We start from the raw sequence: 25,237 nt of genomic DNA, 5'->3' as shown, positions 1-25,237 counted from the left end.
ATAATCCTACTGTAAACCTCTAGTCACTGAAAATCACTACTTGAAGTGACCACAACCCACATAAACATTATACAACAGGAGGTTCTGTATTTTTAGTTGATGTCTATCAGATGCCATCCATTGGGACTCCAAATTATTTTTACAAAAGCAACTTACTAAATAACTTCTTGGTCTCAGAATTAAATTTCGTGAATGAGAAGCACTATTCTTCTTACTGTAGATACATCTATCAATTAGACTGTTTCCTGTTTCATAAAATCAAACAACTAAATGACTATCACTATATTAATATGGAACTACTAAAAATATTTCCAGGAAATACTGTAAATAATCTGTGATCAAGGCATGGTAAAGACCGTAAATCTATATTCATGATATCAGATATAAATACTCATTTTTTTGTTTGACTGACATTAGAATAAAATCTCAATAAATGGGAAAAAAGAGTAAGCACCATGATCAACAAGAAACAAATTTCTTCTAGTAGTAAATTAATGAAAGTATTATTTTGATATATTTATTATACATGAGACATGATCATATAAATTCATAAAATTCTGATGACTCAATTCTTCTCCAATGTGGGAATTGTAAGCTTATTCAGCTACTCTAGAATGAGTGTTTCTTAGAAAAGCGTAGCTTTGAATAAGTCCATTTACTCAGTAATCCATTCAGGAACTGTATTTCATTCTATGTGCCAGGCTCTGTGCTAGGAGCTAAGGACACAAAAATTGAGTAAGTTCCTGGAGGAACTTATAGTCTACTCAGGAAGAAAGACATGTCGCAGCTGACTCATTTCAATGCAATGTTGAAATTTCTGTTTTGCAGGTGTGATCAAGCTAGTATGTTATAAAAAGTGTGTGACAAAATTAGGGAGACAATTCTCTACCCCACAGCCAAGGACTTAACCATTCTTTAGTACCCCACAGACTGCACATTTGGGAAGAACACAGAGACACTGAATTGCTATCGACTATAACTATTTTCAGAAAGAATGACCACAGTGAGATTCTCTAATGAGTTTCTTGAGCAGTAGTCAGTCATTGGCAAATGGAAATCAGAACATGACTAAGAATGGCTAGGGATCACTTGCTACTCCTCTCATTTTGAATTTGAACCTAATTCCCCTCCCTTCGGATCTGAGCTGAATTAAGGAATTGCTTGACCAAAATAATATGGCCCAAGTGACATTCTGGGATTTCCAAGTCTAGGTCGTAAAATGACTTGCCTAAACTTCTTGGAATGTTTACTCTGGGAACATCCAGCTGCTATGTAAGAAGATCAACTCACCAGAGACCTCAATGCTTAAGCTAACTATTCAGAGAAGCTGTGGAGAGAGAGAAAAAGAGGGAAAGAGAGATGACCATTTCCAGCCATCTTAGCCCAGGCATCAGGCATATAAGTTTAGAAGCCATATTCACATTCTGGTACCAGCAGATGCAGAAAAGAATCAAGGTATCACTCAGCCAACAGCCAGGTCCAAGTTCCCAGATGTATGTCTCTATTGGAGCTGCTACAACTATCTCAACCCTTCAAGCTACTCAGTTAATTCCCCAATCATTGTGGAGCAGAGAAAAACAATCTCTCTCTGAAGTCCTGGTCCACAAAATCATGCACATAATAAAATCATGGTTGTTTTATACCACTTAGTTTTGAAGTGGCTAATTTTGCAGCCATAGATCACCAGAACAGGGCAGGAGAGAAGATGTTGGCCAATGCATCTCTCATAGATGGACTTCTGGTAATAGATGAATGGTAATTACTCAGTGGTAACTACTTAAAAATAACTGGGATAGGATCCCGGGGGAAGATGACAGAAGAGTAAGAGGCGGAGATCACCTTCCTCCCCACAGATACATCAGAAATGCATCTACACATGGAACAACTCCTACAGAACGCCTACTGAATGCTGACAGAAGACCTCAGACCCCCCAAAAGGCAAGAAACTCCCCACATACCTGGGTAGGGCAAAAGAAAAAAGAATAAACAGAGACAAAAGGATAGGGACGGGACCTGCACCAGTGGGAGGGAGCCGTGAAGGAGGAAAGGTTTCCACACACTAGAAGCCCCTTGGCGGGCGGAGACTGCGGGTGGCGGAGGGGGGAAAGCTTCGGAGTAGCGGAGGAGAGCACAGCAACAGGGGTGCAGAGGGCAAAGCGGAGAGATTCCCGCACAGAGGATCGGTGCCCTCAGGCACACACCAGCCCGAGAGGCTTGTCTGCTCGGGCCGCCAGGGCGGGCGGGGCTGGGAGCTGAGGCTCAGGTATTCGGTTTCAGTCGGAGCGCAGGGAGAGGACTGGGGCTGGCTGCGGGAAGAGAGCCTGAAGGGGTTAGTGCACCACGGCTAGCCTGGAGGGAGTCCGGGAAAAATTCTGGAGCTGCCGAAGAGGCAAGAGACTTTTTCTTCCCGCTCTGTTTCCTGGTGCGCGAGGAGAGGGGATTAAGAGCGCTGCTTAAAGGCGCTCCAGAGACAGGCGCGAACCGCGGCTAAAGGCGCGGACCCCGGAGACGGGCGTGGGACGCTGGGGCTGCTGCTGCCGCCGCCAAGAGGCCTGGGTGCGAGCGCAGGTCACTGTCCACGCCCCCTTTCCGGGGAGCCTGTGCAGCCCGCCACTGCCGGGGTCCCGGGATCCAGGGACGGCTTCCCCGGGAAAGCGAATGGAGCGCCTCGGGCTGGTGCAACGTCACGCCGGCCTCTGCCGCCACAGGCTCGCCCCACACTCTGTGCCCCTCCGTCCCCTCGGCCTGAGTGAGTCAGAGCCCCCGAATCAGCGGCTCCTTTAAACCCGTCCTGTTTGAGCGAAGAACAGACACCCTCCGGCGACCTACACGGAGAGGCAGGGCCAAATCCAAAGCTGAGACCCGGGAGCAGTGAGAACAAAGAAGAGACACGGAAATCTCTCTGTGCAGCCTCAGAAGCAGCGGATTAAAGCTCCACAATCAACTTGATGTACCCTGCATCTGTGGAATACACGAATAGATGACGAATCATCCCAAATTGAGGAGGTGGACTTTGAGAACAAGATTTAAGATTTTTTCCCCGTTTCCTCTTTTTACAACGAATTATCCCAAATTGAGGAAGTGGACTTTGAGAGCAAGATTTAAGACTTTTTCCCCTTTTCCTCTTTTTACAACAAATTATCCCAAATTGAGGAGGTGGACTTTGAGAGCAAGATTTACGATTTTTCCCCCCTGTTCTCTTTTTGTGAACGTGTATGTTTATGCTTCTGTGTGAGATTTTTTTCTGTATAGCTTTGCTTCCACCATTTGTCCCAGAGTTCTATCCGTCGGTTTTTTGTTTTTTTTTTAAATTTTAATAATTACTTTTTTATTTTAATAATGCTACTATATTTTATCATACTGTATTCTACTTTACTTTATCTTCTCTCTTTCTTTTTTTCCTCCCTTCCCTTCCTCCCTCCCTCCCTCCCCCTCCTTTCTTTCTTTCTTTCTTTCTTTCTTTCTTTCTTTCTTTCTTTCCTTCCTCCCTCCCTCCCTCCTGTCTTTCTTTCTTTCTTTCTTTCTTCCTTCCTTCCTTCCTTCCTTTCTTTCCTTCCTTCCTCCCTCCCTCCCTCTCCCCTGTCTTTCTTTCTCTTTCTTTCCTTCCTCCCTCCCTCCTTTCTTTCTTTCTTTCCTTCCTCCCTCCCGACCTCCTTTCTTTCTTTCTTTCTTTCTTTCTTTCTTTCTTTCTTCCTTCCTTCCTTCCTTCCTTCCTTCCTTTCTTTCCTTCTTTCTTTCTTTCTTTCTCTCTTTCTTTCTTCTACTAATTCTTTCTTTCTACTTTTTCTCCCTTTTATTCTGAGCCGGGTAGATGAAAGGCTCTTGGTGCTGCAGCCAGGAGTCAGTGCTGTGCCTCTGAAGTGGGAGAGCCAACTTCAGGACACGGGTCCACAAGAGACCTCCCAGCTCCACATAATATCAAACAGCAAAAATCTCCCTGAGATCTCCACCTCAACACCAGCACCCAGCTTCACTCAACGACAAGCAAGCTACAGTGCTGGTCACCCTATGCCAAGCAACTAGCAAGACAGGAACACAACACCACCCATTAGCAGAGAGGCTGCCTAAAAACATAATAAGGCCACAGGCACCCAAAAACACACCACCAGACGTGGACCTGTCCACCAGAAAGACAAGATCGAACCTCATCAACCAGAACACAGGCACAAGTGCCCCCCACCAGGAAGCCTACAAAACCCACTGAAACAACCTTAGCCACGGGAGACAGACACCAAAAACAATGGGAACTACGAATCTAAAGCCTGCAAAAAGGAGACCCCAAACACAGTAAGATAAGCAAAATGAGAAGACAGAAAAACACACAGCAGGTGAAGGAGCAAGATAAAAACCCACCAGACCTAACAAATGAAGAGGTAATAGGCAGTCTACCTGAAAAGGAATTCAGAATAATGATAGTAAAGATGATACAAAATCTTGGAAATAGAATAGACAAAATGCAAGAAACAGTTAACAAGGAACTAGAAGAACTAAAGATGAATCAAGCATCGATTAAAAACACAATAAGTGAAATGAAAAATACTCTAGATGGGATCAATAGCAGAATAACTGAGGCAGAAGAATGGACAAGTGAGGTGGAATTTAAAATAGTGGAAAAAACTACTGCAGAGCAGAATAAAGAAAAAAGAATGAAAAGAACAGAGGACAGTCTCAGAGACCTCTGGGACAACAATAAATGCACCAACATTCGAATTATAGGGGTTCCAGAAGAAGAAGAGAAAAAGAAAGGGACTGAGAAAATATTTGAAGAGAATATAGTTGAAAATTTCCTGATTATGGGAAAGGAAATAGTTAATCAAATCCAAGAGGCACAGAGAGTCCCATACAGGATAACTCCAAGGAGAAATATGCCAAGACACATATTAATCAAACTGTCAAAAATTAAACACAAATAAATCATATTAAAAGCAGCAAGGGAAAAACAACAAATAACACACAAGGGAATCCCCATCAGGTTAACAGCTGATCTCTCAGCAGAAACTCTACAAGCCAGAAGGGACTAGCAGCACATATTTAAAGTGATTAAGGAGAAAAACCTGCAAACAAGATTACTCTACCCAGCAAGGATCTCATTCAGATTTGATGGAGAAATTAAAACATTTACAGACAAGCAAAAGCTGAGAGAGTTCAGCACCACCAAACCAGCTTTACAGCAAATGCTAAAGGAACTTCTCTGGGCAAGAAACACAACAGAAGGAAGAGACCTACAATAACAAACCCAAAACAATTAAGGAAATGGGAATAGGAACATACATATCAATAATTACCTTAAATGTAAATGCACTAAATGCTGCCATGAAAAGACACAGATTGTCTGAATGGATACAAAAACAAGACCCATATATATGCTGTCTACAAGAGACCCACTTCAGACCTAGAGACACATACAGATTGAAAGTAAGGGGATGGAAAAAGATATTCCATGCAAATGGAAATCAAAAGAAAGCTGGAGTAGCAATTCTTATATCAGACAAAATAGACTTTAAAATAAAGACTATTAGAACAGACAAAGAGCACACTACGTAATGATCAAGGGATCAATCCAAGAAGAAGATATAACAATTGTAAATATCTATGCACCCAACATAGGAGCATCTCAATACATAAGGCAAATACTAACAGCCATAAAAGGGGAAATCGACAGTAACACACTCATAGTAGGGGACTTTAACACCCCACTTTCACCAATGGACAGATCATCCAAAATGAAAATAAATCAGGAAACACAAGCTTCAAATGATACATTAAACAAGATGGACTTAATTGATATTTACAGGACATTCCATCCAAAAACAACAGAATACACATTTTTCTCAAGTGCTCATGGAACATTCTCCAGGATAGATCATATCTTGGGTCACAAATCAAGCCTTGGTAAATTTAAGAAAATTGAAATCATATCAAGTATCTTTTCCGACCACAATGCTATGAGACTAGACATCAATTACAGGAAAAGATTTGTAAAAAATACAAACACATAGAGGATAAACAATACATTACTTAATAACGAAGTGATCGCTGAAGAAATCAAAGAGGAAATAAAAAAATACCTAGAAACAATTGACAATGGAGACACAACGACCCAAAACCTATGGGACGCAGCAAAAGCAGTTCTAAGGGGGAAGTTTATAGCAATACAATCCCACCTTAAGAAACAGGAAACATCTCGAGTAAACAACCAGACCCTGCACCTAAAGCAATTAGAAAAAGAAGAACAAAAAACCCCCAAAGTTAGCAGAAGGAAAGAAATCATAAAGATCAGATCAGAAATAAATGAAAAAGAAATGAAGGAAACGATAGCAAAGATCAATAAAACTAAAAGCTGGTTCTTTGAGAAGATAAACAAAATTGATTAACCATTAGCCAGACTCATCAAGAAAAAAAGGGAGAAGACTCAAATCAATACAGTTAGAAATGAAAAAGGAGAAGTAACAACTGACACTGCAGAAATACAGAAGATCATGAGCAATTACTACAAGCAACTCTATGCCAATAAAATGGACAACCTGGAAAAAATGGACAAATTCTTAGAAATGCACAAACTGCGAAGACTGACTCAGGAAGAAATAGAAAATATGAATAGACCAATCACAAGCACTGAAATTGAAACTGTGATAAAAAATCTTCCAACAAAAAAAAGCCCAGGACCAGATGGCTTCACAGGCAAATTCTATCAAACATTTAGAGAAGAGCTAACACCTATCCTTCTCAAACTCTTCCAAAATATAGCAGAGGGAGGAGCACTCCCAACCTCATTCTACGAGGCCACCATCACCTTGATGCTAATACCAGGCAAGGATGTCACAAAGAAAGAAAACTACAGGCCAATATCACTAATGAGCATAGATGCAAAAATCTTCCACAAATTCTAGCAAACAGAATCCAACAGCACATTAAAAGGATCATACACCATGATCAAGTGGGGTTTATTCCAGGAATGCAAGGATTCTTCAATATATGCAAATCAATCAATGTGATACACCATATTAACAAATTGAAGGAGGAAAAACATATGATCATCTCAATAGATGCAGAGAAAGCTTTCAACAAAATTCAACACCCATTTATGATAAAAACCCTGCAGAAAGTAGGCATAGAGGGAACTTTCCTCAACATAATAAAGGCCATATATGACAAACCCACAGCCAACATCGTCCTCAATGGTAAAAAATTGAAACCATTTCAACTAAGATCAGGAACAAGACAAGGCTGCCCACTCTCACCACTCTTACTCAACATAGTTTTGGAAGTTTTAGCCACAGCAATAAGAGAAGAAAAGGAAATAAAAGGAATCCAAATTGGAAAAGAAGAAGTAAAGCTGTCACTGTTTGCAGATGACATGATACTATACATAGAGAATCCTAAAGATGCTACCAGAAAACTACTAGAGCTAACTAATGAATTCGGTAAAGTAGCAGGATACAAAATTAATGCACAGAAATCTCTGGCATTCCTGTACACTAATGATGAAAAATCTGAAAGTGAAATCAAGAAAACACTCCCATTTACCATTGCAACAAAAAGAATAAAATATCTAGGAATAAACCTACCTAAGGAGACAAAAGACCTGTATGCAGAAAATTATAAGACACTGATGAAAGAAATTAAAGATGATACAAAGAGATGGAGAGATATACCATGTTCCTGGATTGGAAGAATCAATATTGTGAAAATGACTCTACTACCCAAAGCAGTCTACAGATTCAATGCAATTCCTACAAAACTACCACTGGCATTTTTCACAGAACTAGAACAAAAAATTTCAAAATTTGTTTGGAAAAAGAAAAGACCCCGAATAGCCAAAGCAATCTTGAGAACGAAAAACAGAGCTGGAGGAATCAGGCTCCCTGACTTCAGACTATACTACAAAGCTACAGTAATCAAGACAGTGTGGTACTGGCACAAAAACAGAAAGATAGATCAATGGAACAGGATAGAAAGCCCAGAGATAAACCCACGTACATATGGTCAACTTATCTTTGATAAAGGAGGCAGGAATGTACAGTGGAGAAAAGACAGCCTCTTCAATAAGTGGTGCTGGGAAAACTGGACAGGGACATGTAAAAGTATGAGATTAGATCATTCCCTAACACCATACACAAAAATAAGCCCCAAATGGATTAAAGACCTAAATATAAGGCCAGAAACTATCAAACTCTTAGAGGAAAACATACGCAGAACGCTCTATGACATAAATCACAGCAAGATCCTTTTGGACCCACCTCCTAGACATAAATCACAGCAAGATCCTTTTGGACCCACCTCCTAGGGAAATGGAAATAAAAACAAAGATAAACAAATGGGACCTAATGAAACTTCAAAGCTTTTGCACAGCAAAGGAAACCATAAACAAGACCAAAAGACAACCCTCAGAATGGGAGAAAATATTTGCAAATGAAGCAACTGACAAAGGATTAATCTCCAAAATTTATAAACAGCTCATGCAGCTCAATAGCAAAAAAACAAACAACCCAATCCAAAAATGGGCAGAAGGCTTAAATAGGCATTTCCCCAAAGAAGATATACAGACTGCCAACAAACACATGAAAGAATGCTCAACATCATTAATCATTAAAGAAATGCAAATCAAAAGTACAATGAGATATCATCTCACACCAGTCAGAATGGCCATCATCAAAAAATCTAGAAACAATAAATGCTGGAGAGGGTGTGGAGAAAAGGGAACACTCTTGCACTGCTGGTGGGAATGTGAATTGGTACAGCCACTATGGAGAACAGTATGGAGGTTCCTTAAAAAACTACAAATAGAGCTACCATATGACCCAGCAATCCCACTACTAGGCATATACCCTGAGAAAACCATAATTCAAAAAGAGACATGTACCAAAATGTTCATTGCAGCTCTATTCACAATAGCCCGGAGATGGAAACAACCTAAGTGTCCATCATCGGATGAATGGATAAAAAAGATGTGGCACATATATACAATGGAATATTATTTAGCCATAAACAGAAATGAAATTGAGCCATTTGTAATGAGGTGGATAGACCTTGAGTCTGTCATACAGAGTGAAGTAAGTCAGAAAGAGAAAGACAAATACCGTATGCTAACACATATATATGGAATTTAAGAAAATAAATGTTATGAAGAACCTAGGGGTAAAACAGGAATAAAGACACAGACCTACTTGCGAATGGACTTGAGGATATGGCGAGGGGGAAGGGTAAGCTGTGACAAAGCGAGAGAGAGGCATGGACATATATACACTACCAAACGTAAGGTAGATAGATAGTGGGAAGCAGCCGCAGAGCACAGGGAGATCAGCTCGGTGCTTTGTGACCACCTGGAGGGGTGGGATAGGGATGGTGAGAGGGAGGGAGACGCAAGAGGGAAGGGATGTGGGAACAGATGTATATGTATGACTGATTTACTTTGTTATAAAGCAGAAACTAATTATAATAAAAAAATAAAATAAAATAAAAATAAAAATAACTGGGATATTCAGAGCTGAGTGGCAGAGGCAGGGGGAATGAGACATCTGTTATTTTGTCTGCGGGAGGAGGGGACAGTTAATCCAGGAGACAATTGGCTTATATGTTTGTAGACAAGGGAACCAAATAGAGACTCTGGGGTAAAAACAACAGAAACAGTTTTCTGATAGCAATAAAACAGCTTCTGCCCTTGGATTCCTTAACACCATTCTCTTTCGGTTCTCCTCTCTCTGCTCCAGCCACTCCTTCTCACTATCTTTTGATGGTTTTCCCTGTCTTCACCACCTCTACACACTGTAAAAGCTTGTGATTTTTTGTGTGGACATCTTTACTTCCCTTCACTGTAACTAAGGTGAGCTCATCCAGAACAGTAGCTTGATATACCTAGTCTAATTTGGAACAGTTCCCAAATTTATCACTCTAGCCAATATCTTTCCTAACTCCAAACTTATGTAGACGATTGCTCATTCAAACTTTTTACCTAAATGTCTGTCAGGGATCCCCAAGACCACTCCCTTGTTAAATGATTCATTAGAACAACTTTTAAGACTCAGCTTATAGTCATATCCATGACTATTAATTATTATGGTGAAAGGATGTAAAACCAAATTAACAAAGAGAAAAGGTGAATGGGGTGAAGTCTAGGGGAAAACAGGTACAAGCTTCAAAAAGTCTTCTCTCAGTAGAGTCACAGAGAACTCTCTAAATTCTCCCAGCGGCTAGTTGTGGCAAATATGTGAAATGTTGTCCACCAGGGAAGCCCTTTAAAGACTCAGCATCCAGGGCACCCTCTTCCTAACACCTGCCTAAATTCCAGACTCCCAGAAGGAAAGCAGGTATTCAGCATGGACCACGTTGACTGTATAAACAGTCTGGACATACTGCACCACTCCTATCAGTTAAGGTAGTGGGAACCCCCCTGAAATTCAAGTTCCAACAGCCAGCCAAAGGCCAGCCCTATAAACAGGCCTTCCAAAAGACAGCAGTCAGGTCTGCTATTTTAATTCTTTTCTGCAGAATGGCTAATACATATTTCAAATTTAGCAAATTCCACTCCCTACTTGACTCTTTCCTGAGACTTCCATACCTTCCATAAATGGTAACTCATTTACCTTGTGATTTAACAGAAACTCGGGAGCCATCCTTGACTCCTTTCTTCCTCTCTCAACCTATGTTCAATCTATCAGTGCATTATGTTGGCTCTACCTTTAAAATAAGGCCAGAAGCTGAGCACTTATCACCTTCATTGCTACAACCTAGTTGAAGCCATCATTGACTTTTGCCTGGATTATCTTAGCTGTTCCTTCTTCCACTCTTGCTCTACTTTATTCTCTGTGCAGCAGCTAGAGAGATTCCTGTAAAACTGAAGTCTAATCATATCATTCTATGCTCAAAATCTTTCAAAGGTTTCCCTTCTAATATATCACGTCCCATAAGGCCCTTCAAAATCTTTTCCAGCCCCCAAATCTTTCTGACCTCAGTCTTATCACTTTCCTTTTCTGACCTCTCAGCTTCCCTGCTCCAGCCTCACTTGCCTTCTAAGGGTCCTCAAAGACACCAAGCACACTGCTGCCTCATGGCTTTAGCCCTACCTGTGCTTCCTATTTGCAACAAATATGGTCTCGGCTTCCTCCCTAACTTCCTTCAGAACTTTGTTCAAATATCACCTTATAACAAATGTCCTCCCTAATCACCTCACAGAAAAAAACAACTTCCAGTTCCCCAGACTGGTATTCCCTACCCTATTGCCTTGCTGCACTTTGCTTTCCTTAGCACTGATTACTTCTTAATACAATTTACATTTATTCATTTGATTATTTATCTCTCCCTTCTCAGTGTCAATGGAGCAGGGACTTTTGGATTTTTGCTCTATCCCCATGGTCTACTTAGAATAGTTTGGCATGTAGTAGGTGCTTAATAAATATTGGATAAATATGTGCCTGAATATTATTTGGGATCCAGGCAACTCAGTGTTAATTCTATTTTCATGCATTAAATGTTTCTTAAAAACTCCAACTTGAAAACTTATTCAAAACAAAAAATATAATTTTTAGTTCATAAAAAAATGTTTTCTTGCATTTCCTTCATATGACAGGCAGAGGTAAGGCAATGTCCCCTTGAAAAAAGTAGCATATAGTCAAGGACTCACTTTTAATGTCTGCCCATGAATCCTTGCATATAGATACTATAGAAATATTATAGAAATTCTTTAATTTTTTTCTCTCTATGTGTACACATAATATACACATACATAAATATTTATATATATTTATATATTGTTACCTTGGCTGATAAATTTCAATTCCCAAAAGTCCACAGCTAAGAAAAATAGTAGAGGTATGTGTCCTTTCATTTTCTAAACATATACTCAAGCCAGACTTCCTAGATTTGAATTGTAACTCTGGCATTTTCTAGCTGTATGATCTTAGGCAAAGTACTAGAATTTCTTGGTTTCTGCATTGTGATAGTGGGTACAATATTACTTCCTACATCATAGGATTGTTGTAAAGATTAAATAAGATAATTAATATAAAGATTTTAGAACAGTGCTTAGTACATGGTAGGTTTCAGTAATTACTCACTATAGTATCATAATTCACATTCATATCACAGGCAAACGTAATAGACTGCCTGTATTCTAAATAAAATTTGTAATTGGGACCTATCTCACTCTTTTTTAGTGAATGATTTGCTTATCATTTTCCTGTGGAAAGAAGAAAAAACAAGACTTCAACTTACTTCATTATGAGTGGGCTAGTGAAGGACAAAACATCAGCAAACACTTTGAATAAAGCAACTTGAATCAGGACAAACTTAAAGGTGTTCCACAATGCACGGAGTAGAGATGGTTTCCTGGTATGTGCCTCTTTATGAAAAGATGACTACATAATTAAAGAAAATAAAAACAATGTGAAAAGGGAACAGAACTAATATATAAAATATATATAAACTAACCATAAAATTAGTATTGTACTCCAAAGATAGTAAAGCAACAAAAAAAGAATAAATTCAGCTAAACTTGAAAATATGGCCCATATCATTGGTATGGTATGTCTCCAAACCACATGGTATTATTTATACCACGTGGCATAAGTGGAAAAATATTTTATTTTATCCCTTTTGTGAGTTTTGAAACTGTTTAAATAATAGTTTTTATCTTCAAATTATATTTTCTTTTTGAGAAGTCTAAAGACTATATATATATTCATATGTGTGTGTGTGTGTGTGTGTGTGTGTGTATCATGCTATATGTGGAGAACCTATCCCTGCCCCACAAGCTTTGGCCTTGGTCACTACATGACTTACTTTGACCAACAGACATGATTCTCTGAGATATGCAGACCATCTTTGCCATGATGGATGAGGAAAGATATTGGTGAGATGCCAAAAATTATATACATATCAACACATTTGCTCCTGAGCTTTGAAGGGAGGAGATGCTTAATAATTTGATGACAGAAATTAGCTGCAATGACAACCAATTATACTTATAGAAATGGCTTGTTATTTCACATATTTAAGGGATTTTCTATATTGATACCTCATATTTGGAACAAGCTTTACTAGTTTTTTAATTAAGTATTAAGAATTTAATAATTAATTACCTTTACTTTTTGCCTCTCTTGATTCTTTAAAACTTCCTTCCTCCATTGTTTTTCAAAGATGGGACACACAATATAGGAGGAATCACTTTCATTTAGTTCGAAAAGATCTTCTCTTTCCAAAGGTTTTTTATAGCCTAAAATAATTATTCTAAAAATGAAAGAGCAAGGTAAACAATTCAGCAAAACCAACAATAAAGTTAAAACTAATTTTGCACACATTTGCTTGACTTCTTGATTTATAAATTATTTTATTGATCAGGTTGGAATGACTAGAGAGTGTGTTTGAAAAATCATACAACTCTATCCTGGAGTTCAATAATGTATAATAATCCTTTGTAGCTTTTAACAGGGTTGTTTAGATATCCAATTATTCAGTGAAACACTAACTTCATTTACTCATCTCATACTGGAGACACCCACCTACCCTACCTCCCTTACTGAAATTTAAATAGCTAACTTTCACAGTAAGGTATTCACGCCAAAACCCATATTTGCTTTTTAGGCTTGTATCAGAAGAGAAATGGATCCATCCTCTGCTGGGACTATATATACCCTTTGACACTTGACTTTACAGAATGTCCAAGTGGAGTAGCTGTATCTGCCCCACAAACTTAGGCCTTGGCCATATGACTTACTTTGATCCATAGCATATGAGTCAATGTCACAGAGCCATTTGGGAGCTGATGCCTTAATAAGTACGGTAAGATACTGCCAGCCTCTTAGTACTTCCACGTTCCTCCATTCAAAAAGCTTGCCCCAGAGTACATGGTGAGTAATTATGCAAAAACAATGGGTCTAAACTGAGATTTTCCCATGCAAACAAAGGTGCATGTTCTAGTTATACCACGAACGTTATTGTGGCAAACAATGATTTATATTTACCTTACACCCATCCCTTCTGCCTCATCTCTTCCTACTAACTGGAATTTGATATTTATTCATTTGAAAACCTCTTGAACTCAGAGAAAGTCCTTATTCCAGCCACAGAGTTATGATCTATGATTGACCTAAATCAGTCCTGGTAATCTCATTACTTTTTTGCTTAGCATTAAATAATATAACTCAGTTATGGCTAAGGAAATCTAAACAAAAGTCTACTGAGGAGAACTTTCTTTTTCAATAGAAGACACAAAACAGGGAGTTCCCTGGTGGCCTAGTGGTTAGGAGTCCACACTCTCACTGCCGTGACCCGGGTTCAATCCCTGGTGGGGGAACTGAGATCCTGCAAGCCGGGCCACGTGGCCAAAAAAAAAAAGACACAAAACTTCAAAAGGAGAAAATGCTTGCCTTCCTATTCCTGCACCTTCCTCCTTCCTCCCTGTACTGAAGACATAATGGTCTGAGATGGAGAAGCCATCTTTGCCACCATGGGTGAAAAGCCAAATACTAGAAATGGAGGGTGGAAAGATAGAAAAAGCCTGGGTCCTTGATAACATTTCTGAGGTAGCTCACCAGCCTATTCCCTGCTGGTGAACTACCCAATACCATAAGAAAATAAATACATATTTATTTAAGCTATTATTATTTGGCTATTCTGTTACCTGAAGCCAAACACACTGCTAAGTAATATAGTTCAGATATACTCAGTTTTGGGCTTGATGACATGACTCGTTCAATAAGAAATTAAACTACCATTTAAACCCAGGCCTTCTGACTCTATAGCTTCAGTTTTTTCCATTACAAAGTATATTAGTCCAAGAGACCATAACAAAGTATTACACTACTCCAAATTGGAACTGCTTTCATTGTCATTGTTACTGAACTATCTGAACTGATTGACCCTCGGATGGATTTAAACCCTGAGGTAACCAGTCTCCACTGGATTCAATTTTATTTTTATTGCACTGTCTAATATCATATTATGATTAATATTTAACAAAAAGGTTTAAATGTACTAAGAAAGTACCTTCCATAATCATGTTTCTGTTGTCTCAATATGCTGGACAACTTCCTTCAGTGCACTTTTAAAAACATATTAAGCAATAAACTACTTTTATGTCATATTAAGTCCTTCTATTCTGTTCCACAAAATAAATATTCATTTTCAAAATAAGATTGCATTGATTTTCACAAAAGCATTTTTAATAACATTTCTCCTTCAGCATTTTGAGTTAGAACTGTGCAAAACTCAGTGGTTTCAGTTCACGGGCGTAAGTGACCCCTGGCTTTCATGCTGAGTCTCCAAATAATGCAGCATCTAAAAGTGACACGTAAGCTGAATTGATTGTGGTGTATTTGGATTCGGCTGTGACTTCCCTTTTGCCAGGTGTGTGCTTCTTCCACCTCTTTCACTCTCTTCTGGTCTAACTTTTACACATAAACATCTAGGAAAAGAGGAAGTGGTGTTTCTTTAAATCAATTGATGAAGCAGCTTTGGAGAAGCAACTAGGACCAATAGTTGACCCTCCCAATGAGTGAAATGGAGCATGCACCAGGTCCCACAAACTTGTGGACTTTAGTCCTAAAGCAATAATAAAGGTACTTACATTCACCTTGTGTTTTTTAGATTGATATTTCTTTTCAAAGTACATTCACTTAAACTACTTTGATACACCTCTCTACAGCATGCAGAGCAATATTAATTTCCCATTTTTACAGATGGTTAAACAGCAGGAACTCTAGGGACTGGCCACAGGTTTTTAAATGTGATAGGGCTTCCCTGGTGGCGCAGTGGTTGAGAATCTGCCTGCCAATGCAGGGGACACGGGTTCGAGCCCTAGTCTGGGAAGATCCCACTTGCCGCGGAGCAACAAGGCCCGTGAGCCACAACTACTGAGCCTGCGTGTCTGGAGCTTGTGCTCCGCAACAAGAGAGGCCCGCGCACCGCGATGAAGAGTGGCCCCCGCTCGCCACAACTAGAGAAAGCCCACACACAGAAAAGAAGACCCAACACAGCCAAAAATAAATAAATAAATAAATAAAAATTTAAATGTGATATACACCAGTGCTAACTTAACCAAAGGCAGACAGTGTCATTAAGTGTAATATTTTTACTCTGCATTCAATTTTGTTACATTAGAGAGAATTCTGAGTGTATTTAACATTAACAAGTGTGCATAAGTATCTCATCCAACTGATGTTAAAGGTAGTAAACCAGTGGCAGTTGGGTAGGAGGATGGGATGAAAAGTAAATTTTGTAGATGAGTAATAATTGAATACTTGGAAAGTATAGATATACAGTAGCATCATCATTTTCATTATTTCTAATTACATTTTTTTTTTCTTTTTTGGGTTCACGGGCCTCTCACTGTTATGACCTCTCCCGTTGCGGAGCACAGGCTCCAGACGCGCAGGCTCAGCGGCCATGGCTCACGGGCCTAGCCGCTCCACGGCACGTGGGATCTTCCCGGACCGGGGCACAAACCCATGTCCCCTGCATCGGCAGGTGGACTCTCAACCGCTGTGCCACCAGGGAAGCCCGCTAATTACATTTTTAAACATTTCTGGAAAGGGGTGATTGTGTAATGGGAAAAGGCAAGACAGTCTGTACAAAAATCGTAGGATAGGACAAAGTTAGGAAATGTACAAGTTTTATTAATATGTGAGCAAAAGGTAGGACAGATTGAATAGTGTATCCCTGGTTAAAATTATAACTCAACTGTGACCTATAAGAACTTTAACTAGATTTTTCCGTGTATGTCAAGGGGATTATTCTATGACCATGATTATTATACACTGATGACATTATATTTGCTAATAAAGCTTTCATAAGCTTCATACTTGATCATCAACATGATCTAGACAGCTACTGCCTTAGGGATTAAGGCTCATAAGCATATAATTTGCTAATTGTTTGTATCATCTGAGTACATTTTAATTGAATTATTCATATAATTATGGGAGCTTGAATTTGGTCTAGGAAATAATTTCTGACTTCATTCTGTAACTCAAAGAACAGATCTGAGAACACAATAAACCACTGTCTTCAAAGAGACATTCTCTTAAACAATAGCTATATTTCAGCTGTAATTGTTTGATCACCAGATAAGAAACCACATTAGGTTAATGCCAATGATAGTTTCAGAATAATGACATGCCATGAAAATATCTCCTATCTAGTGCTGAGATGTTAAATTTAAACAGAAAATAAATGCGATTTTCAAAAATTATACCTTATTGCCTATTTGATCTAAGATATGGACTTCAAGCTATTGGGTTGCCATATTTTAAAATTTGCTATGTTTTATCTTGCTTATTACATTTAATTTCAGCTTTTTCCTTTAGGCCTCCTAAAATGGTGTTTGTAATATTTAATATAAATGCATATAGTTTTTATAACTTGATATAAAAGTTTTAAAGTACATTTACTTAAAATTATTTGCATCTTTCACATTCTGTGATAGTCTGTGACTTAAAAATGACACTCTGATAACTATGTATAAAACAGGTAACTAATGAGAACCAACTGTGTAGCACAGGGAACTCTACTCAGTGCTCTGTGGTGACCTAAATGGGAAGGAAATCCAAAAAAGAGGGGATATATGTAAACGTATAGCTGATTCACTTTGCTATACATTAGAAACTAACACAACATTGCAAAGCAACTATACTCTAATAAAAATTAATTTAAAAAAGAAAGAAAAAACTTATTATAATGGTATATTTGAAAAGCAGGATACAAAATTGTGTATGGAATCTGACAAGGGCAATGTCAGTGATTTTTTTTTTTTTTTTTTTTTTTGCGGTACGCGGGCCTCTCACTGTTGTGGCCTCTCCCGTTGAGGAACACAGGCTCCGGATGCGCAGGCTCAGCGGCCATGGCTCACGGGCCCAGCCGCTCTGCGGCATGTGGGATCTTCCCGGACCAGGGCACGAACCCCCATCCCCTGCATCGGCTGGCAGACTCTCAACCACTGCGCCACCAGGGAAGCCTCCTCAGTGATTTTTTTAAAAGGCAAAGCATGAAAATAAAATGGAAAGAAAAATCCACACTCCCCCCACCAAAAAAATGACAGTCTGACATTTTTAAAGCCAGTGTAGACATCACTCTCTCAATTCATGGATGAGACAGAGCTCAGGTTTGGAAAACATATCTACACATACACAAATTTGAAAATTCAAAATTGTTAACTGTAAATAGCCCACATTTACATTTATATTTCTATTTAACCTTTATTTTTTTCTAGTGCATAACTTAATATAGCATATTGGTGTACAATTTTTGCCATCCTCTTTAAGTGATTCCTATATTTGTATAACTTGGAATTCTTATCATAATTCAACCTCTTCTGCCCAATTATTTGCTCATCAAGTATACCAGTTTTCTACTTCAACAGCTTTCATAAAAATCACCAATCATCTTTACAATGGAGGATATACTCAGCTCTTATTTCAATTTACCCCTTTTCAGTATTTAGCCCTATTGGTTACTTTATATTTCTCCTTTTTTGACAGTTTCCCTAGCTTGCAATCACATGCTTTCTTTGGTTTGTCTCTCATATTCTGAGTACTTAGCTTCCTTTGTAGATTCCCCCTTCTCTCACTGTTTAAATACTGAGAATTCCCAATGTACTGTTTGTTCATCCTATTCAATAGGCTCTCCTTCTGGATGATCTCAATCATGCTCATGGCTTCAACTACTGATCTACAGTCAGTGACCCTCCCAAACTGTGCAAACTTGGTTAGATGACACTCCTGAAAATTGTTTCTCCATCATGTTTATACTGCCTTTTGCCTTTTTGGGTAATTGATACTGTACTTCTTAATCTTTCTAATTCTACTCTGAATTCCTGGAAGACAGGATCTAGGTCATTTATGTCTGCATTTTTAAAAGTCAGCATAATGTAGGGCTTCTAGTATGCAACCAAACTGTTCTTTTTTCTTTTTTTTTTACACTATTTGGCTACTTTTGAGAACATATTTGTAGATGAAATTGGGCAATTTTGTTTCTACCAACTAAAGATCAAGAAGCATTAAGATGATAAACTTAGTTTCATATTATCATAAAATTTCTGTGGGGAAAATAAATACATTTCTAAAGAAAGCTGAATTTATAAAATTAGAAAAACATCAACTCTTCTTATTTAATATGATGTAACTCTTGTGTTAAAGCCTTCATCACACATTACAGATGAATTACTCTGAGAATAATCACATTATATGTCTTACAAAAATGATTGTGTGTTGTAATAGTAGTATACATAAGTATATATGGGAGCATTTCCAGTAAAGAATAGAATAATGAAATGAACAAACAAAAATGTGAAACATGAACTAAAAAAAACTGACTTCTAACAGGTCAGTGTGCTCCTACATGGGTATCAATGGACAAGTTACTTCCTCTTCCTAAGCCTCAGATTTTCTCATCTGTTAAAGCCTATCTCATAGGACATACGGCAGAATTAAATGAAATAAAATGTATAAAGTGGGTAACATATTTGATGGATATATATTATATATATATATATATATATATATATATATATATATATATATATATATATATATATATACTTTTTTCTTTTTTTTTTTGCCCTTCCCCAGTGCTAACAGGGATACAGATCCTATAAAGGGGCAGCCTTATTACAGGAGTATTAGTAGTCTTACCTGTGGAACTATTTAGTATGTTACTATATGTGATTTTTTTGTAATAAATAATATGAGAAGAAAACCTTTACAAAGTTATTTTGTAAAAATATTCATACTTAGATTAAAGGAATAATATGTAAGTGTCATTTCTCTTGGAATCTTCCTCAGTGTGGTATACTACAGATAAATTAGTAAAATTCCTACCTGCTAAACCAGGAATAGGTCATCTTACTGAAGAATGAAGCACTTTTCTCTGGACTGCATTTCTAAAAAACAAAACAAAACAAAACAAAATATATATATATAAAACAACTATTGTATGAAGAAAATGTCTTTATTTTACATTTGAAAAATCTTTGTCAGCAAGTGGAAGAGTAGACATGAAATCATTTATGTTTCAGCTACGTTGATATCATAATCTTTAAGGAATACAATTAAGATATTCTTGGACAGTGGTTGCACTAGATGAATATTAAGATTTCTCCCAACATTACAACTGCTTACATAGCAAGAAACCATGTAGAAAAGGAAAATTATTTCTAAAATTCCCATTACTTCCTCTCTCTTTCTCTCTCTTTATATATACACACATATATATACATATATAATATACATAGCTCCTTGAACTTATGACTGTGTATATATGTATGCAAATGCTTATGTATATGAATACATATATACACACATAATTTAGCTTACATATATGTATAAGCTAAATTTAAAACATTTTAATTGTTTAATTAATTTAACTGTTTTTAAATTAAAAACAGTTTTGGCTTTCTTCTGAAAAATAGAAAAATAATAGACTATAACAGGCATTTGGTTTACTAACTTCTGCATAAGTGTTTAATTACATAATTTGTATAAATGTATAAATATACACACAATTATATATTTATCACTATTGCATATTGTTTGGGGAGGTTATAATAGTTCCATAAAATTCTTCCCATTGACCTGGTGAGTTCAACCAAAAGAGGAGGGGTTTAAAAGGGAAGTTCTCAAAAGTCATAATTTTACATTTTTAAGGTCAGCATCAATCTGTGTCTTTTAAAAAGTTAAACTAATCACAATATTAAATTTCATTCTTAGAAATTGTCCCATATTTAACAATTTTTTCATTGATCTTCTCTAATTCAGTTCTGACTTCATATTCAAAAAGTGTTTACCACATTTTTTTTTTTTTTTTTTTTTTTGCCGTACACGGGCCTCTCACTGTTGTGGCCTCTCCCGTTGCAGAGCACAGGCTCCGGACGCGCAGGCTCAACGGCCATGGCTCACGGGCCTAGCCGCTCCGCGGCATGTGGGATCTTCCTGGACCGGGGCACGAACCTGTGTCCCCTGCATTGGCAGGCGGACTCTCAACCACTGCACCACCAGGGAAGCCCCCTACCACATTTTTTAAAATTCTGATACTAGACGTAATGAGTGAAACAGTGTTTCATCCTATACAGTAAAATGTCCCGACTATAGAGGAGAAAACATAATACTCACTCCAATTCTGTTCTCTTAGTTATAGCAAACAGTATACTCTAAATCTTTGAAGAAATATATATGTGTGTGTGTACACACACACACACACACACACACACACACATAGAGTTGACCCTTGAACAACATGAGTTTGAACTGCATGGATTTGAACATTTGGATTGCTTTCAATAGTAAGTACTACACAATCAGGGGTTGTTTGAATCTGTGGATGAGGAGCTTTGGATGTGGAGGAACAGCATATATGGAAAGCCGACTATAAGTTACATGTGAATTTTCGACTTCAGTGAGGCTCGGCACCCTTAACCTCTGTGTTGTTCAAGGGTAAACTCTAATTTAGCAAACTGGTGTCTATCCTTATATGATTGTTTCAAGAAGTAAATGCTGTGACAAACGTAAAACATTTATCACATGGTGGCCCCAAATAACCACTCAAACATGTGAACTATAAAACTGTCATAACTCTTGTAACCAAACATATTATTTGGAAAATAAGTATCAATGCATATATCAGTGGGGAAAATGTTCTGAAAACTCTCTGATTAACCTGGAAGTCACATTTTATTTTACAGGGAGTTGCCAATTTGATAACTGGCCACCAATGTGAAGATTGTATTCTCATCCAAATTACATATATTTCTGTGGCTGACTACAAATGACTACAAATTCTTTGCAGCTTTTCCCATCAAGAGACAGACCCTATTTCCCACTTCTTGAATCTGGGCTGGCATTGCTTCTTGTTCTGATTATGACAGTGCAACAGGAGTGACATTAAGAGAACTCCAACTCTAAGCTTCAAGAGGCTTACTATGCTTGGAACCCTGAGTGAACCACATGACTGAGACCCAGCTAACCTCCTGGAGGATGAGAGACCACATGGAGGAGAACCAAGGCTCTCATCTGGTCATCCTGGCCAACAGCTTGAAAACTGCCAGACACATGAGGAAATTGGTCCTACATTATCCAGCCACCAGCCAACTCTCCAGCTGATAGCACATGCCTGATAGAGCTCAGCAGAGATCAGCCAAGCTAACCCAAACCAGGACACGATCTAGCTGGTCCAGAGAATCATTAGCTAAATAAAAAAGGTTGTTGTTTTCAGGGCCAAAATCTTGCAAAGCTACTAGACAAGGTTACTTTAGCAGGTCAAGAACTGGGTATTTGTGGGGTTTTTTTGTTTGTTTGTTTTTTTGCGGTACACGGGCCTCTCACTGTTGTGGCCTCTCCCGTTGCGGAGCACAGGCTCCCGACGTGCAGGCTCAGCGGCCATGGCTCACGGGCCCAGCCGCTCCATGGCATGTGGGATCTTCCTGGACCGGGGCACGAACCCATGTCCCCTGCATCGGCAGGCGGACTCTCAACCACTGCGCTACCAGGGAAGCCAAAAACTGCGTATTTGATTTAATATTTGCTCTAGGCCCATTTTCCATGTGAAAGCATCTTATACGAGGCTCTTTGAGTCCTCTGGTAAATAGCCTCCTTAAATGTGGGCCAGGCATCTTATACTGAATTTATTACAGTGAATTCCAAGCATATTTACCTCCCAGAAGAAATGGCAGGCAGGTAAAATATCTGGTAAATGTAATTAAGCCTTACCAAGCACCAAGAATGTATAAATGACTTCTCAATAAATAATTACTGAATTCATAACATGGGTCTCACTGAGTTCCTTATTGATATATTGCTGCAAAGCAACATCTATGTTAAAAACCAGGATATGACAATTCTGACAGTATCTTCCAATGTTCTAATTTACCCCCATCTGCTCCATTGGCCATTTTGCAATCCTTCTAACTCATCTATTCTCACTCTGACAGCACTTCCTCTGCAGATGTAACTGACACCAAATGATTTCTCATTTTTTTCATCTCCTCAGGCCCACTACAGGCCTTTGTTTTCTAAGCTATTTTATTATCTTTGTACTTAACTACCACTGGGCATATAGTAGGCATCCCATAAACACACCTTAATATTAATGACTTATGGGCAATTTTCACTTGAATGGTGGTCCTGTTATTTCTGAATTATGATGCAGGAGCAGAAAGTTTAGCCCACGGCATAGCTTGGGTCCAGGATTTAGTGAAATGTGTGGCTCTCAATCTCCTTTGGGTTCAACCTTGAGATGCGGCCTCCTGAGGATGTGGTGTGATTGCTACAGTTAACAATACCTCATAACCACTAACTTCAGGTGCTTTCCTTGTGGGTATTAAAGGAGGGTCCTGGGAATCGTGAAGGAAATTATGGGAAAGTGTCTGCACAGGCCCATGGAGAAGGGAAAACATCTAGAAAGCAAAAAGAACTTAGGTTTCTTAATCATTTATTCTGTGCCAGATTCTGTACTAATTATATTATTAAATGTAACATGTCTTTGTGGTGGGACTATTTTTGTCATCCCCATTTTATAGAAGAGGAAACTCAGGCCTAGAGTTTAAAAAAAACTTGCCCAAAGTCCTCCAACTGAGAACTATAAGACACTGGATTGGATCCAGTAAATTCATTCTATTTTCCAGTCATAATTTTACACCCTCAGCTCTACCTGTTACACACTGTTGCTGTTTGCTGCTGCTTAGAAACACCTTTCTTCTTGTCCACTTCCTGTACTTCACGTCTCCTGGCTACATCTTACTTGTGGTCCAATCCTCTGTAGCATTTATTGCCTTTGGTCATTCCTCTCCTCCATCCCAACCTCCAATGCTCAGATTCTTGTTGCTGTGTTACCATAGTTTAAAGGCTCTTCAGATCTGCCCTCTCTGAATTTACCCTCACTCTTACCTGACTATCCAATCATTTGCCTACAGGTGCTTCTCTCCTGCTAGACTTAGTTTCTCTGGAGGACAGAAACTATGTTTGATCTACCTTTATATTTCCAGGACCCAGCTCATAACATGTTTTAGATGAATGAATATATGAATGAATGAATGTTAAACACTGCCAATAAACATTTTTAGAGGTTTTGTATTCATGGGTCACTATGCCAGCCCTAGAAATTCAATCAGAAGGTCAAGTTCCTGGCTTACAGGTCAGGTTGAGATTTTTATCTGAGATCTATTATGTCAAAAATATAAAGTCTCAGCAATGAAATGTAATCATACAAGGTTTTCAACATGCTTTGAAGCCATCAATTTTTTTTAAACTTGGCATCACAGAAATAACAAATAGAAAATGAGTATTTTCAATCTTGCCTAAATGGATTCTTGGTCCATAAAGCTATTGAGGTTGAGTAATAGTCAAGGAAATAAACATTGTTGGAATCTTAGAGGAAGAATCCACTAGAATTTGGGGTGAGGGAATTGTTTGAGTTTTATAATTTCCCACCCCACCTATTTGTGTTTCACTGCCTTTGGCCACCTCTGTGGTTAGACTAATGATGTTAAACCAGTTTACCTGATTAAGCCTGCCACGTCTAAAATAAAAAAAGGTATATTGTCCTGGTGGAGCGCTTGCACATTTTTAAGGGACTTATTCAATGCCTATATTTTATAGATTTAAATATAATTTGCTTTACTTTTAAAGAAATTTATAGTTTAATACATAATCAGAAGAATAGCTGTCATATTCATTTGACACTTGGAGTTACTAACAAAAGCCAGGATTAGAACAAGGTCCTCTGAAATCTGAATCTGAATTTTTTTTTTTTTTTTCCTTTTTAGTACTACAGAACTACATGTGTTAAGGGCTAGTTCTAAGACCCGGTCTTGTGAGGTGATGAGAAGTAAAACAAAGAGAATTTTTATTAGGGAAATTGCTCCTGATACACAACTGCAGGGTTCATTTCCCTGTACTACTGCCTTAGCACATGACTTCTATTGTGCAAGGAGCACGTGTTATGGGGGCCAGGGGGGAGGGTAGCAAGGCACAGTCAAATGTCTACAGTTTTTGGATTTGCCCCAGGCCTCAGTGTCAATACCATGTCAGTTGACACACAAGAGTTTATTTATCCCAGATCTCTCCTGTGGTTTTAACGGGCTCTATCACTGGTTTTAGAGTCCTATCCCAACCTCTACTCCTTTAGCCGAAGTCAGGTCCATTCATTCCTTTCTCAAATGTTTGCTTCTGTTTGCAAACAGGGGAGTCACTTAGACCTTCAGAGATGCTGCTTTCTCTCCTCCAGCAGCCACCTTGACTGAGATCGCGCTGGCTGA

At 38.4% G+C, this 25,237-nt stretch overlaps 1 protein-coding gene across 1 annotated transcript in view; it reads right to left on the bottom strand.

The window, feature by feature from the left end:
- The window catches only part of LOC307053089 (multidrug resistance-associated protein 1-like), a gene marked incomplete at both ends in the record, with an annotated part of 85,812 nt that overhangs the window by 60,256 nt on the left and 319 nt on the right, over positions 1 to 25,237 (bottom strand). The window contains 3 exons of the mRNA XM_079704385.1: positions 12,211 to 12,353; positions 13,077 to 13,224; positions 19,809 to 19,870. Of these exons, the coding sequence (XP_079560511.1) occupies positions 12,211 to 12,353; positions 13,077 to 13,224; positions 19,809 to 19,870 (353 nt within the window). The remainder of the gene's footprint in view (positions 1 to 12,210; positions 12,354 to 13,076; positions 13,225 to 19,808; positions 19,871 to 25,237) is intronic.

This window comes from Hyperoodon ampullatus (assembly GCF_949752795.1).
Source record: "Hyperoodon ampullatus genome assembly, chromosome: 5".
Lineage (NCBI taxonomy): Eukaryota > Metazoa > Chordata > Mammalia > Artiodactyla > Ziphiidae > Hyperoodon > Hyperoodon ampullatus.
The sequence above is the reverse complement of the archived record's forward strand: the minus strand, read 5'-3'. Positions and strand labels throughout refer to the sequence as shown.